Below are 17,330 nucleotides of genomic sequence, written 5' to 3' on the forward strand. Positions count from 1 at the left end.
GTAATGAACTCAGACTCACGTATTTCATTCTTTTACCATTCACCTTACATGGACTGCCTTAAGTGCAAGTTCAGAATTTTCAGTCTTAATGCTTAAATCCTAAAATCTACAACTGGTTATTTAAAAGCAAACAGTGTTTGCTTTTTAAGTGTGTTTTGAAATTTATTTCTTAATACTTAAAAAAATAGAGATTCAAGTGAACATATGCAATTCTATAATTCTCCAAAAATAATGGAAAATCTGAGGAAGTGAGAAACAAGATACAAACAAACCCCAAAGAAAACAAACAACATAACCACCAGATTTGTATTCATATGTAGATTTCAGATTAGGATTCATGTGGCTGAGATTTTTTTTTTTTCTTTAATAAAGAAAATTTTTAAAATGCTGATGGAAAGCACCTTGCTTTCATTTCAGAACAGTAACTCTATCTAGATGCACGAAGTTCTGTATACAGTGAAAACAGCTTGCAAGATTTCCCGATCTGTAGGACAGCATTTTTGCATGTAAAACTGAAATAAGTTACTTTTTTGCTACCAAGGCACCTGTGCCAGGCTCACTTGCATACTTGTTTATACAGAGGGTATCTTTCAGCATGAATAGAAACAGTAGGTAATGCTGTGAAGGAATTTTCTTCTTTCATGCTGATCTGCTATGGCCTGAGTCTCTGATTCAATAGGTACCACTTCTTTTGGCACTCTGGAGAAAACATGATATAGCTCTTTTTCACTTTGTGTTCTGGGGGCTTGGAGCTACTCACAAGCTTTCAGAAACAGCGTATGTCGTCTCAGCTGTGCCGTGTTTTAACCCGAGCTAGCAATACAACCATGATAGCTACTTGCTCACACCCCACACCCCCCTCCAATAGGGGAGAGAATCAAAAGGGAAAGGAGAAACTTGGATTGAAATAAACACAGTTTAATAAAAAAATACTAATACACTAGTAGTAAACATATATAAGAAATAGAAATAAAAGATACTCAAGGCAATTCTCCACGAGCTCTGTCCACAACTGAGCAGCTGGTCCCAGAGAGACAAAAATAGAGGAAAAAGGCAGAAAAGCCAAGAGGCTTCTGCAAAATGACAAAAGGCTGAGCTAAACATCCCAACCAAAACCTCCCCAGCTACCCCCAGAGAGAGAGAGCAGAAGAGAGCAAGAAACTGGAAGGCCTCACTCTTAAATCTGGAGCATGATGCTAATGGGATGGAATACTTTCAGTGATCAGTCTGGATGTCAGTGAAGCTCTGCCCCATCCATGCGCCCCTTCCTCGATACCTCACACTTGTGGGCAGAGCACTCAGAATATTCTTGATTCTCAGACCAGAGCAATGAAAAACAGTAGCTCTATGCTGGGGTGTTATCTGCGTGTTCTCAAACACAGTCCAAATAATGAGCATGCTGGCTATGAAAAATAAAGGTTTGTAACTGTACGAAGAAAATTAATCCATTTTCAGTCAAACCAGCACAATTGGTTACCTTTCTGAGCATGCCGCTGTATATATTTAGTGAGCCTGTACAAAGCTCGTTCATCTGGATGCAGTTTTGTAACAGTTGCTTTTAAAGCAGGCTATTAAATGTGGAGTTCATTTACTGGTGATGCATGTTGCTTTTGAGCATCAACACTGTCAGAATTTGTTGTGGTCTTTAATCCATACAATTCTGACATCTTTCAGCATGTATGTATGTCATGCACAGGAAAATATGCAGTGTCCTGTTTACTGAGCCTTAAGAGCCACAGGTAATGTCACATGGTTTCAAAATTAAGCTTCATAGGTTTATGATAGGATGATATAAGATTTTTCAGGAAGAATAAAATCATGTTAATCCTGACTTAGGATGTAGAAGTGTTCACTGTGATAGGATAAAGTGGTTTTGGTTTTGTGTTTGTTTTTTTCTATTTAAAAGAGAAGCAGTAATCTAACAAGATCAGACCTCTTAGACTTTGTTTTTTATTAACAGTAGTCATATTATTCAAGGACTGAATAGCCTTTCTGAATGAAGGTAGTTCAGGGCTTTTTTACCATTTTCAAATTTCTTCAGTTTGGTGTGAATCTTTTCTGGCTAATTATGCTGGCTAGTAGCTGAAATTTTCTGTTAGAACGTCATAAATCAGTTCTGCTGAAAATGGATCCTAACCACCTTATTTACATTTCGCACAAAATCCTAAGGTAGTCAGGATTTTTCAATAGTCCTAAAAAAATAAAATTGAGTCGAAAAATCAGTTAGTGATCCCTTTTGTCAAGAGAAACCACAATGAAAGATATTAATTTGTAATTTTAAGAGTACTTCTTAAATAGATGATTGTACTTTTAAGAGTGTTTTAGGTGTAGTCCTTGTGTGGCTGAAAGCAGAACCCGAACTTGTCAGAATTTCATTTTCTGATGGAGTTGCTACACAAATAGGCTGAATAACTGTTGTGGCAGTTGCACATCCCCCTGAGATCGGGAGCCTTCAATGGGGCAGTTGATGGCTCTTTTGCACCTTTTGTGCCGCACTGTGCCTGTGCCCACGTACACACCTGGGGTGGTGCTGACAGTCACGTCCTCCCCACCTGGGGGCAGGGTGACTTCGCCTCTACCCAGGTGGGGAGCAGGAGGGGTGGGACATTCAGTCGGCTGACAGGGTCCCCAACAAAGGAGGTGCCCAGAGAAACAGAGAAGCTTCTGGAACGTGTTGTAACGTCCATGGCATCAACTGATATCTGATTCTGTATTTTATGTTGTTGGAGTGCTAAATAATACTTTTATAAACCTTGTTTCTAGATGGCTTATTTGCTACACTTTTCTAGCTAACATAAAGTCTGTTTTGAAACTTGTCCACCTAAAACTGACTTTGGGGTGTGTCCATGACAACTGTTTATAAAAATATGTAATTAATATATTCAAAGGCTGAAGGAAATGAAACTTGGTAAAGCTTGTGTCTATTTTGTACCATGATGTTGTTGATAAGTGGCTGCAATGAAGCAAATTGCAAAAAACGTTTACTGTTAAAACAAAAACAAAACCCAAACCACCATGTTCCATTTCTGCTGAAACATTACTGGCTCTGCCAGTTGTGTTGTCTGGGAAACTTTTTTTTAAACTTGGATTTCACAGATTCTTTTGAAAATCATTAGTACAGGCACAGTCAAATCTAGAAGATAGGTCAGGATAAGGTAACAAAATATGGCCATTTTTATGATAAAGCACAATGTTAATAAATTTGTTCTGAGTTATTACTTCAGAATATGCTAATGGTATGCTAAGATATTTTCTCTTATTTAAATATTACATACAGAAGTATGTTTAAGCAGTCAAGGCACTTTGTGTGTCCTAAGAGATTATTAAGAATTGTTCATTCCTATACTGCATCTGTATGTTTTGCTTTTGGTCAACAGAAGGATCTGTGTTGCCTAAAACACTCTTTACTATGCTGAAATATTTTTACTGATTTTAGGAAGCTAGTCTGAGATGCTGTTATATTCTAGGGATGTGTCTCTCATGACTTATGTGATTTAGGTCAGAGAGAGTGTTGTGGGGGTTTTGGTGGTTTTTGTTGTTGTTGGGGTTTTTTTGTCTCAAATAATTTTGTATTTCGCCAAAGAACAGGCGTGTTTGAGAATGTAAGCTGTATATAGATATAATTCCTCCTCTATTCAGATCAGTTACCACCATTTTTTTTATATGCCACAAAGTAATGGCAAATTTGAAATATATTTTTCTCAATCAGACTTCGGTAATTACAAGGCAGAGAAGTTGTGCAGTTGTAGCTGTACTAGGAAATGACAGAGAAGCATTAAAAAGAATGTTTTCAATATTTGTGAACTGGACATCTGTGCAAGACTTCATGCCTTCCATGTTAATTATAACCTTGATAAGAATATGCAACATTGCAACTACTGATATTAGAAAGTTGGAGTTTTTGTATGAGAACAGAAGAATGCAGTAAGTTTCTATCTTTCCACATTAAGCTACAAATAAATTCTAGAGAAGCTACCAACTACAAAAGAAAAAACGTGGAATTACCCCAAAGCGTCATGGAAGTCTTGTCTTAAACCATTAGTATGTTTATAAATATGTAAAGAGTGAGTGTCAGGAGAATGGAGCCAGGCTCTTCTCAGTGACAACCAATGATAACACAAGGGACAGTGGGTGCAAACTGGAACACAGGAGGTTTCATTTAGATATGAGAAGAAACTTCTTCACGGTGAGGGTGCCAGAGCACTGGAACAGGCTGCCCAGGGAGGTTGTGGAGTCTCCTTCTCTGGAGACATTCAAAACCCGCCTGGACGCATTCCTGTGTAACCTCATCTAGGTGTTCCTGCTCCAGGAGGGGAATTGGACTGGATGATCTTTTGAGGTCCCTTCCATTCCCTAACATTCTGTGATTCTGTGTATCCTTTATGTTTAATGAAGTTATGGCTGACCTACTCCTGCTTTTCTCTATCCAACCCCTGTTCATGTGTAGCTACTGGTATGTGTTCCGTCAGACAGCAGAAAGCCTAGTCCTGGCCCAGTTTCCTTAACTTCACCTAGCGATGACAGCTCAGCTTTTGCCCTAAGAAGGCAGCAAACATGAGAGCTTGTTTCACAGGGAGAAAGCAGTGCTCATCTCCAGGAACCCAAGCCAGACCTAAAGTGCTGTAAAGGTGGGACAAAGATCCTGGAAACCACCTTGATATTTATGGGGGAAATTTGTGGTGTGAAGGGACCATTTTTCACGAGTTGGTCATCCTGGTGATTTCGTTCTGATGTACAGTTGTGTTGCAGTCACAGTTCATGAAACTCCCAACAGGCAGCTTCTCGGGTGCATTGAAACTTGAGCTACAGTTTTAACTTCCTACCCTGTTATACTTGGACCAGCTAACAATCCAACTGTGGCTTTTTCTTTGGTGTTTTGTTGTTGTTGTTTTGTTTGTATGGGGTTTTTTTTGCTTTGTTTTGGTTTGTGTGTGGTTTTGGTTTTTATGCTATTCATTCTAGTCCAATGTAGCTTCATCATTTGTGATATTCTAATGAAATAATTATCTTATTGAGGCCTCGAAGATGTGCATGTAGTATGCTGTGGGTGTTTGAAAAGGAAATGCTGCAGATAGAGTCTTTTGGTATAGGCATGCTCTCTAAAAAGGCAGTTTGCACCAAGTCTTCTGTTAAAACTTCAGTCTCTCTGCTTGCTGAGGCAAACAGGACAGCTTCACCTCTTTGTAGACCTGTTGGGGAGGATCACTTTCATTCTTGAAACAGAAGAATCTTTGAACTCATTCTTGCCTGGAAACTGTAAAGTGGTTGGGATGTTGCATTCTATGAATGCTTGCATTCTTGAATTTAATAATTTCCCATTTTTGAAAAATGCAATTAATTTCTATCTGAACACATCAATGCCCTGTCTAGGATATTCTGGAGTAATTCTGCCTTTTCTAAAAGCTCTTGTTTTCCTAAAATGACTCTGAACTTTGGTCTCACCTTCAAATCTTTGGTCACTTAGAAATGAAGATCACTATAAGTATGCAACAGTTATTTTATTAGTTAATACAAATCATAATTGGCTGGGACTACAAGGCTAAGCAGTAGTGCTCATCACCCAGTTGTAGGCACTCTATGGATGTCTGATGCGTAGGCTGGTGCTTTATTCCTTCAAGTTAAGTTCTTCACATGAACTTCAATAACCCATCCTTTCTCCCATCCCATTCATAAGACCATCAATTTCAGTCCTTTTTCCCAACTCTTTTGCCTCTGTAGAACCAAGACCTGTGTGGCATGCATGCTATTATTATGTACATTTTTCTGGAGTCCAAAAATTCTATGAAGTGTTTTCAGATCAGTTTTCCACACTCTAAATGTATACACAATACATCTTAAAATCTGTAATTACTGTCAAGCTCCTAGCTGAGTATGTCTTTAATAATCCTTAATACCAGATGAAATATTTGTAAATTACTATTTCAGTTACTTTTTTCCTTTAGCTTGTCTACATGTTTCCTGTCAGAGCATATATTCAAGTGATTTGAAGGTAAACTTCACTCCTGCTAAAATTAGCAAGAGCTCTGTCTGCAGTTCTCAGATGGGTTAAGACTCTATCCTTAATCTATTAAGTCATAAACTTGAGACTCTTGTTTTGAGTAATTTGGAACTGAAGGTAAACACATGGTCCAGAGGGACCTGGACAGATCAGAGAATTGGGCTGGAGAGAAAATCATCAAGTTCAACAAAGGGACATGCAAAATCCTGCATCTGCTTTACACAGAGTATTGGGTATTGGGGACAAAAAAAAACCAGACTGTGAGCCAACAATGTGCCTTCATGTCAAAAGTGGCCAACAACATCCTACCCTGCAGAGCATTGTCAGTAGTTCAAAGATGGTGATACTTCCTCTATACTCAGCAGTGGCTAGACCACATCTGCAGTGCTGGGTTCAGTTCTGGGTTCCCCAGTATGAGAAAGTTATGGACTTACTAGAATAAGTCCACTGCAGGCCCACAAGGATGATTAAGCACAGGAGCATCTGATGTGTGAGAGGCTGAGATAGCTAGCTCTGTGTAGCCTGGAGATGAGAAGGCTCAGGAAGATGTTATCAATTTGTTTAAATACCTGATAGGAAGTAATGCAGAAGACAGAGCCTTGTTCTTTTCAGTGGTGCCCAGTGGCATGGCCAGAGGGAATGGGCCCAAACTGAAACTCAGGAGGGTTCATCTGAACATCAGGAAACATTTAACTGTGGGAATGACCACACACAGGTTGCCCAGAGATGCTTTGTAGTCTTCTTCCTCGTGGATATTCAAAAGTCATCTGGACATGGCCCTGTGCAACCGTCTCTATCCTACCCTGCTTGAGTAGCGGGTTTAGAAAGCATGATATTCAGAGGCCTCCTCTAATCAGTGGCTCTGTGATTCTTCAACTTACTGTAGGACTAGCATTTCATATAAATATTAACATTCTTAACACTGCATTGTGCACTTTTAGAAAAAGAAGTATAAATAGAAAAAAGTTGTATTTCACATGTCTAATATTAAGAATTGCTTGTGTTCAAAACTCATTCTGAATTCAGTCCTGGTGTTTCATTCTGTGCTAAGCTGCCATAAAAATCCATGACCTTGCTGACTGCAACGTAACAAATAATGTCTTTTTACTGTCGTTGTACTTTTGGTGTTAGGTGATGAAATGCATTACCTATTATTTATCTTCCATTCCGCAGAACTTCCTGAATATTTAACCTTTCAGACTGGAAGTTTATGTCCAACTTCTTTGGAAACACTACATAGAAAATAGCTCAGCTATTCAAGAAGCCGTTGACCTGAAGTGCAGGCAGTGTTATAAAGTGTAAAGAAAGTGGCCCCATTTGAGTATATGACTTATCTGAATGAGATGCTTTTTAAGTGTGCCTTCTAGTTATGTCTGTTAGACTAGGAATGAATTCTTGTCATTTTTTGCCAAAATGCCAGAGCTGAAAGATTTTACTGAATGCATAGACCTTGTAGTGTTTCTTGTACTTGAAGGTGACTTTGGTTCAGTGACTGCTGCCTTCGGTTCTTATCTTCACAAATCTTTGACTCAGATGGACTTCACACCACATATTTTAGAGGATGGGATGGCTATTTCTCTCTCCTCTAAAGCTCCATGTTAAATGTATAAACATTCCATGTATTTAACCCCTTAGTGTTTAATCCATTGTATAATTTTAACTTTGAAATGAAGAGTTAGGAATATATTATATGCAATAAGGAGTATACTTTTAAGATTCTTAAAATAGGAAATTTGAAGTGCTTCCGAAGAGATAGTTTCACTGGAAAAGAAATAAGTTACATATTTACATCCACAATTATAATTTGATTTACTGACTTTGGAAACCTAAATATGTATGACTGCAGATCCAGTCAGTTCCCCATTTAGGTAGAGGAGAAGGGAAGGCTGTTGTTTAAATAAAAAAAAAAAATAATCCAAATTAAAAAAATAATTAAAAAATATCCAAAAAAAAAAATTCTTTATGATTGTCATCTTCAAATGCTCAGGCACAGTGTATGTATCCCTCTGGAAGTCATGTTCCACTTTTTCTAAGTGTATTAGCCAGCACTTTCACCAAAAGAGATCAAATGTTCAGATCAATTTATTAAATTAAAATAATTTTATTTGGCATCTTTACTGATGGAATAAGGAAACATTTTAGAAGAGGCTAGTGATGAAGCTGAAGCTGAATCCATCTAGCAGTATGTATCCACTTCGTAATGTCCAGCCCTGAATGTCAACTATATGACTTACTGTCCCCTTTTAAGTGAACAGAGTTTAGTTACTTTTTGTAACTACTGCACAATTAATGTATAAGGCTGTGATCTCTGTCATTTTATTCTATGAACTGTTTCCTTTTGCATAATACATTAGCAGTGATAAGTAAATTTGAAACATGATATTCAGCTTACAATATTTGACTGAGGAAAGAAAAAATTCAACAATTTAAATCCTTTGTCAAACTATTAATTTCCTTCAAGTCACTCATACATAACTATACCAAAGCAGCACTTCCTCAAGTACTTCATTATTATGCAAATTATGATAAGCTCTTTCTGTGCAGCTTATTTCTATTGTTGTTATTTACATAGATTCTATAAGGATTCTAAGCATTTTAAAACAAGTTTAAAAGACACTTTTTAAATCCAAACATTTTATGTTACAATCTTAGATATGGCACATAAACATTAAGGATAAGCCCTACAGCAGTAAAATTAAATCCTGACATGTAGATAGGCTACATAGATTATTTCAGTAATTGTTTTTTCTTCAGAAAACACATAAGTTACAACTTTCAAAAACACATTAAGGATTTTCATTCTATTAGGAGATGGATGTACTTAATATGCATTATGTGAGTGGCATAGCTGCCTAAATAGCTGAGAGTGGAAGAAGTTGCAGGGATTTGTAAACATGGGGGACATGTAAGGAGTTAGAAATAAGATCAGACAGTACACTGGGAGAATGTGAGGAATTCCTCTCTGACAAACTCTTCTTTAAATCTGTCATTACAGTAGATAGATATGGTATTACAGAACTGCATTTGTAAAGGAAAGAGGCTGTCTTAACCAGGGTAAAAACAAAATCCCAACTGTGTCCTTGTGTTTGAAGTGAAAAAACCAAAACCACCAACCAAACAAAAACAGCCAACAACAACCCCACAAGCCTTCCCCCACCCCCCCATCACTCATGCTCATACCTTAGTTACAACCGCACGCACCACCTTGTTTTTCATGTCATTTTCCTTCCAATGTCACTGAAAGTTCTTATTAGTGACATATCTTCATATTCTTGATTAAACTCATTTATAACTGGTCTGGATGGCTGGTCATAAGTCCATTCGCTTGGCACAGTAGTAATGCTGTTTGTATTTCTTGTCTCATTCTTGCACTTTTTACAGCACTGGTGAATCTGTTACAATATTACACAAAATATATTGTTAAGCAGTAAACACATTTTAAATAAATACCACATATCCCTAACTGGGACAGCAATCCAGCATTTATTCTGATTTTTTTTTTTTTTATGTATATCACAGTGAAAATGAAATATGAAAATGCTGATTTTAACTACACCTTCATGAACAGACAGACTATTCATTATTATTATTCTTAATAATAATAAATCCTAGTGATATATAACGTAAGGTGCTAATACCTATGTAGTTCTTGTTTTATAGCTTTTCTGGTTCTAACTTAATAAGTGGAATATGGTCAGATGTGGTCTATTATGATACAGCAGAAAACTTATGGTACATTTTGGTTTAAAATAAGAGTAAGAACTATTCTAGTGAATTAGATTTTATATACTAAAGTCTAAGCCTTTACAGGTTGTGTCATATAATACTCAAGAAATAAGCAGAAAGCATCTGACTGTATAACAGTGATTCCATTTAAAACTTCCGTAATTCCCAGTGCTATCTTTGGGATGATGTATGTGTGCTGTTACTTTAGAAGAAATAGAGTGTGGGAGTGTGGGGACAGACATTTTCATTCACTCTTTATTCTTACGTGGCACAAACAAATTTTTTGAAGAGTGGATGAGATGGATGTTTTGGGGAGAATCCCCAACTGACCGCTGTAATAGTTTCTCCATAAACCAGACAAAACTGTCATACAGATGTCATTGGGATAGTGTGTTGCTCTGCCCTACTCTGGACTTGGAAGCACAGGAAAAGTTTGGCAGAAGTAAGAAGCAAGGGAACAGCTCAGAGGACTTTTAGAATCAGAAAAAGCAGGTCAGACCTCGAGGTTAACAGCTCCATGCAGAAGCTCCCTAAAGGACTTAGCTAGCCATGACACGCTCGATTTAAGCAGTGGCCTGTAAGGGCCAAAGGGCCTTTGAGTCATCTAGTCCCACTTTCATTAGTTTACGCTCCAATTTTGACACAATGTACATTTTCAGGAGAGGAAACATTTGTCATTTAGTAAAAAAAAAAAAATGACCTTTAAAAGTTATAAACTTCCTAACTTTATAAATTTCACTGTCAGTCTGTGTGGTGGGTTGACCCCCGCTAGCAGCTGAGCACACACAGAGCTACTCCCTCAGTTGCCCACTCTCCCATCCCCAGTGGGACTTGGGGGAGAATATGAAGAAACAAAAGTGAAAAACCTCATGGGTCAAGACAGAGACAATTTATCAGGTGAAGGAGAAAGAGAAAAAAAGAAACCAAACAAGACAACAAAAAAACAAGTGATGCAGAGGAAATCACTCATCACTTCCACCTGGTGGACCAATGCCCAGCCAGTCTCTGAGCAATGGTCACTTTGGAAGCAAAAAACCTCCTTCTTCTTCTCCCACTCCAGCTTTTATTGCTGAATGTGACATTATATGGTATGGGACATCCCTTTGGTCAGTTGGGGTCAGCTATCCTGGCTATGTCCCCTCTCAGTTTCTTGTCCACTCCATCCTACTCACTGAGGCAGCAGAGTGAGAAGAGAAAGGCCATTCAGCCACTGTTCAGCCAAAACACTGATGTGATATCAACACTGTTTTAACTACAAATCCAAAATACAACCCTATGGAGGCTGCATCCCAGCCAGACCCAAGCAGAGTTTCCTACTGCTTGCTAGTTGTGCTCACAGTGACTCATTTTAGGAGAGAGTAGGTTGGCTCACTTTTTGTATTCAGATGTGAAATGGCTTCTGGCAGGCTTCTGCTGCTATTGTATTTGAACAAGTTTGACTGTTAATGTCTCTCTCTGGCATGAGTTTACTGTCTCCTTAAATATGCTTACCGTGTCTCCTACTGTGTGAACAATTCTGGTTTTGATGTGGCTTTGAGATAATAGTACTTACCAACTAGTTGGTAAGAAAACAAAACCCAAGCCTTACTTGACCTAGAAGGGCAATCAGATACCATAAATTTCTTTGTCAGTCTTTTAATTTATGTCACTCATACTGAGTCTTATATAATAATAATGAAGTTCTTGGCTATGCAGTGAGAGCGAGTAGAGAGAGAGAGAGCTGTTGCCACCGTGCCAGATTCTGTGACAGTGAAGTAGCCACTTTAAACTGCACAAGCTGAGAAAGAGAAGACAAGGTGAAGGAAATCCTGACATTCAGTCAGGACTTTGCTACCTAGAAGATCTCTGTCTTTCTGGATTTAAAATAGCTACTGATTTCAAACCATATTGATTCCTCAAGAGCAAAGTTTTCTTCCTCTGAGCAAGTTAGTTTTTTTAACTATTACCTCTTAGTCCAATTTAGACTGTTTGTTAACTTTTAAGGGAATCTGCAACAGTTGTTTTGAGAAGGGACATTGTTTGAAGCACAAGGAATATTTTAGGTCTTCTATAAATTATAACAGTTGAACTACACTTGCAAGTATGGACCTTATAAACATAAGTAAAACATGTTGCACTGTTGAGGGTTAGGCACAAGTGTAGTACCATCTGTGTCTTCAAAGACTGAGATGCTCATTTGTATCAAGTTATGGCATAGCTCAGGTTTATTTCCTTTCAAATGGTTTCATTTACATAAAGGATGTTACCAAGTACGATTAGAGATATTCATTATTAGCTAGTTTTTAGGTTTTGGTTCCATAAAAAATAATTGGTTAAAATTATTATAAAGTCTTTCCTGAAGCAGGGAACATAGCCACAACTAGGAAAGAGGAGAGGATTTTTAAAATATCATGGGAAACCTAAGAATTCACCCTGGGCTTAGACAATGTTGTACCCCAAAACTTGTTATCCTTTTCTCTTGCAAATTAATTTCAGTTTTTCAAATTGCCAGGGTGCTGCACTGCTGGCCAGGTAAATGTCAGGCAGTAGCCCACACCAGCTAATGGGTGGGAGTTGGCATAATACCCTGGCATGACTGGTTGATTGGCTGGAACACAAGTAAGACAAAATATGAGAAGACATTGATGTGTGTCTAGGGGAGCTCATGAAATTAGGAGCTGGAGTCCAGAAACATGGAGGAAAAAGGATGTATTTCAAACTGCTAATCATTTAGGCATTTTTTTTTTCCCATTCTCTTTTGTTTCCAGGTAAAAGTAAAAAGATCAGCCAGCAACACAGAAAATAGCTTCACAGTTGTAGCAAGCTCAGAAAGGAAAAAAACCTCACTAATATGTGTATATGCATATATAAAAAATTTCTCTGTATGTCACAGCTTCCTTAGTTATATTTTTTTTTCATGCCCATGCCCTCAAACAAGCACAGGCAGGCACAAGCAGGGGATTATACCTCTAACACTTTAGTTAACAGAAAATAGAATGACTTTTTACTTTATCAGAGGTGCATATTCAGGCTAATATGCTTATTATTTCTTTCCATCAGAAGATGCCACCCTTCTTTAGGTTTGTAGTATTTATTTTTGAAGTTATTACTTACACCAAAAGCTATGATAACTGTAGTGACGAAGATGGTGTATCCAAGAAGAAGGAACCAACCCCACCAGGTCTTATCTGATCTTATACAGTCTTTGCATTTGAAATCTAAAACAAAGAGAAAGAAAAATAAGGATTTGAAAAAGAAAAAAAAAAGTCGGTTTTCTGATAAGGCTTCATTTGAAGGATTCATGAGGGCTGATCAGGCAGAACACTTGTCTTTATTTTTATCACATTTTCTTTGACTGTTTTTTCAGGTTAAAAGGTTGAGCTTCTCGTATGAGAATTGCTGTTTTCTTTTTACCTCAGACATGAGATTTTTGAACCTGTTGTGGGCTACTTATGCAATGGAAAGTAAACAAAATTCTCAGTATACTAGAAGTGAGATATCAGAAAAAAACCTTTCTGTGGAGCACATGCTAGTTAATGATGAGGAAGCCATTCGGAATGACAATTATCCTACTAAGTCTGACCAAAACAAAAATGACCAACAAAAAATTCCTATACCAAACATATGCTTATGGCGCGATAGTCAAAAGAATTTCATTGGTTGCTGTGTTTGTTTTGAGACTCGGAAGAATTGCATTGAATGATTGTTAAACATAATGTGAAATCTAGAATGAGGGAGACACTTTGAGGCATTTAGCTAGAAAATCAGATTTGTCTGGGAAGTCCACACAGAGAAAACTTGGCTCATCTGAAATAGTGTATTTCTGTCACTGAGATCACATCCCCAGAATGGAAGCTGGATTCATAATTAGAGGATAGGGGAAGAGTTAGAAAATGAAAATATTTTACAAACAGAGGAAGAAACTTCCACTTACCCCTCCTTTCAAGTAAGCTATTTCTAAAACCATTCACACTGCTGTGTGAATTTACTGTTCATTTTTCAGTAGCTGGAAGAGAAAGCACAAACTGCATATTTCAACAGAGCCCATTGGCTTATAAAGACTGAAGAAAATTATTAAAATGATAATGAGATCATATCAGTGTTTTGTTGGTTTTTGTGGGTTTTCTTTGGTTGGTGGGGGGAGGGGTTGTATGTAATAAAGACTCAGCAAATGTTTGTGGAGGCGACTAAGAAAACATATTTAAAATAAATATTTATGTCATATTAATGGATTATATATATTTTAATATGCAAAATATTTAGTATTCTATAAAATAGAGTCACTGTTCTACTGCACAGTGAACCGGTTTAGATCCAAAGAAAAGTCTGTACTTGAGAAGTGTCTGTGTCCAGCTGTATGAATAGTTCAAACAAGAGGTGTGCACTCCCTCCCCTACTCATACAACTGTAGTCTGCTTTTTCCCACCCTTCTTTCAGCAGAGGCGAGTGGTGGGAAAGAAGACAGTGAGGTAAGGCTGAAGGAAAGTTGAATTCACTCTGCACATATCAAGTCTGTTTCTGTCACTCCTGAATGCTCCTTACCATGCACCGTCAGCTTGGTGCCGTTTCCACGTTTACCCTGGATTTTCTGTGTTAGCATCACATCGCAGAAATAGGAGTTACTGGCGTTCTGGTCAACGTTGCTCAGTTTTAAGATGGAGAATCCCTTGAGGGTGTTCTTTGTAATGTGTACCTGTGGCCTGCCCATGCCATGGCTCGACTGGAGGCTCTTCTGGTTGTGACAGTTGGGACCCTTCCTCCAGTACACGACTGGTTCCTCGTTCTCCTCACCAGGGTACTCAAATACACATAGCATCCACACTGTGGAGTTGAGGAGCACGCTGGTATCCTCAGGGTATTGCATGACTGAAAGCTCTGGCCCACTACTGGCTGTAAGGTGAAAATAAAAGACATGCAAAGAAAGAGAGGTGTGTGCTCTTGAGCAGGGTTCTTGGCCAGCTGAATCATAGAATTGTAGAATAGTTTGAGTTGGAAAGGACCTTCAAATGTCATCTAGTCAACTACCCCTGCAATGAACAGGGACATCTTCAACTAGATCAGGTTGCTCAGGGCCCCGTCCAGCCTGGCCTGGAATGTTTCCAGGGATGGGGCATCTACCACCTCTCTGGGCAACTTGTGCCAGTGTTTCACCAACATAGTTGTAAAAAATTTCTCCTCATGTCTTGCCAGAATCTCCCCTCATTTAGTTTAAAACCATTACCCCTATGTGGACGTAGCCCATATCTGGAGGTATAGAAAGCCACAGCTACAGGTAAGTGTAGCAAAAGGTACACTCAAGTGAGGCAAAAACCAGTTTTGCAACAGCCTTCTGAGAAACAAACCATGCAGTCAGTATTCAAAACAGAGTTAGAAAGACAGTAATTAACTTTGCCTAAAGAGTGTGTACCAAATAAATTACATGTAGGGTGTAAGAAATGCAAGCCCAGAAGATGACAAAGTAGGAGTTGCAAACAGAGCAGAATACTAGATTAAATTTGTCTACAGTTCCTATTATTCTTAAACCTTTGGGATGGTTTCATAAAAAAGCTTTGCTCTGGAAAATTTCAGACACTATTTTCCACTTGCAAAAAGTTCTAGAAAAAATACACATACTTTTACAAACTTAAAATTTTGTTCTGCAAGTGTCTGCACTTCTTCTAAAAATATATTTCCTATGTATACAATAGTTTCTGGCTCAAATTTGGCTGTGTTTGTATTGGTTTATTAGCTATATCATTTACACAATTAACGATGGCTTGATAGTCATTTGGCATAGTAAAGTTTATGTGAAAATGAAGGTTGATATTAACACTCATTTTGACAACAGTTTACTGAAAAAGCTCTGAAAATACCTTCATTTTGATCAAGATGCAAAATTGAAATGCTCTTCACAATTGCTGTGTATGTGCACATAGTGTTTTTAAAGGAGTTACACCAGGAGATACATATTGTCAATAGCACAGATATCAATATTAAATTAATGAAAAAATACAAAAAACCTGTTTCCGTGTTGTGAATTTGGAGATCTGGGGGAAAATGGAAGTTATGATTGTCCTAGAGATCAATATCACAAAATGGGACAGGATTATGTTAAAATGGGATTAGACAAAAAGAAAATAAAGATCATTATTACCATAATTAAAAGTAATGTAAATACTCCATTGATTTTATCCTATTATTTCATTACATCATTAATTAAATATTTGCATGCCCCTTGTTATAGGCAAGAATACTGGAAAACAAGGTAACACAAGTACAGCTAAACAAAGTAAATATTAAAAATGAAATAAAAACAACTGTAATGAATACACTAGGAAAAAAATCTATGCTTATTAAACTAAAAATAAGTACTATCCAAGTCTACTCAGATTCACTGCTTGGAATGTTTCTGATGCAATCTCAAAACAATCATCAATTTCCATAATTTTTTATCTTGAAAGTTCCTAATATAACATCCCAGAGCCTTTGGGTATTTTTTATTACTCTTTTTCAAGTAAAACCTTGTATGGTTACTATGTGCACATATACTAACTGTATACACTTAACGCAGAAGGATGATGAATTGGTAAATGATGGGTATTTTGAGATAAAATTCTTGCAAATGAACAAAATGACTGAGAGCATGCCTGAAGTAAATCTATTACTGTGCTCTGAACAGCTAAAAGGTAAAACAAAACAAAATGTAACACGACAAGCAAACAAAAACAAAACAAGAGCAACAACACACAACCAGAAACTTAATATGTTGTCCAGTTGACCTATATATAAAAAATATCAGCATAGATTCCTAACATTACATGCAAAAATGTACCCATATTTTTCTCCTTTTTCAGTCAGATGTAATTTTAATTTCTGTCTAGTCTCTTAAGTACTTTTATACTTTTTCCCCCCCTCATTTTTCTTCCATAAAACAGTAGCTTCTAGACTTTACGAAGTACAACTGAGCAACTGACATCTTCCTTGATTAAAAATTATCGCTGCCTTCCTCGATCACTTAGGGTTTAGAGAATTATGGAGTAAAATACATTAAAAAAATAATAAAAATTTTAAAAATCCCATACTTACCTGCAGAGTGAACGAAGTATGATATCATAACTGATATACCAAGCCACATTGTTTTACTGAGGTTGCTAATGCAGAGTTTCTAAAATCTCAGCCAAAATTAGTGATACCAAAGCTTTCAGAAAGCAGTTGAAAAGTAAATTGAAGCTCTCCTAAAAACATGTTTTTAACCTTGTTTCTAAGGGGAGGTTCTTGTGGTTTCGTTCAGTGTTACTATTTCCCTTTCTACCATCACACATCCTGGACATTGCAACAAAGTAGCTTCTAATATCACAGTTTCAAATTGAACCCGACTGGGACTGTTTTTCCATTCTGAGCATTTTCTTCAGGTGACTGGGAGGAGGATCTGTTTTGTATGGCAAATCTACTCAAAGCTGCCTAAGAAAGAAAAAGAAAAAAAAATAAAATAAAAAAAAAAAAGCTTGGGAGCAGTGGTTAGAATGTACAGAGAAAAGTTTGTAATGACACCCAACTCTGATGCTCTTGCTCAATGTTCTGTTTGTGCCTTAAAAACCACATGGATGAAAATTACTTTACTTTGTCTAGTATTAGTCCAACTAGACAA

At 37.4% G+C, this 17,330-nt stretch overlaps 1 protein-coding gene across 1 annotated transcript; it reads right to left on the minus strand.

The window, feature by feature from the left end:
- Positions 1-8,075: 8,075 nt before the first annotated feature.
- Positions 8,076-16,981, minus strand: LOC110358828 (uncharacterized). The gene is made up of 4 exons (XM_021287594.2): positions 16,769-16,981; positions 14,246-14,593; positions 12,818-12,921; positions 8,076-9,390 (listed from the first exon to the last, which is right to left on the minus strand). The coding sequence occupies exons 1-4, from the start codon at positions 16,815-16,817 to the stop codon at positions 9,211-9,213; spliced, it is 681 nt and encodes a 226-aa protein (XP_021143269.1). The 5' UTR covers positions 16,818-16,981; the 3' UTR covers positions 8,076-9,210.
- Positions 16,982-17,330: the final 349 nt, after the last annotated feature.

Source organism: Columba livia, chromosome 1 (assembly GCF_036013475.1).
Source record: "Columba livia isolate bColLiv1 breed racing homer chromosome 1, bColLiv1.pat.W.v2, whole genome shotgun sequence".
NCBI lineage: Eukaryota > Metazoa > Chordata > Aves > Columbiformes > Columbidae > Columba > Columba livia.

Coding starts and splice junctions, on each gene's coding strand:
- LOC110358828 (XM_021287594.2), bottom strand. CDS start 16,817: ATGTGGCTTGGTATATCAGTTATGATATCATACTTCGTTCACTCTGCA. Junction 14,594..16,768: donor ATACTTCGTTCACTCTGCAG/GTAAGTATGGGA, acceptor TTCACCTTACAG/CCAGTAGTGGGCCAGAGCTT. Junction 12,922..14,245: donor CACCAAGCTGACGGTGCATG/GTAAGGAGCATT, acceptor TCTTTGTTTTAG/ATTTCAAATGCAAAGACTGT.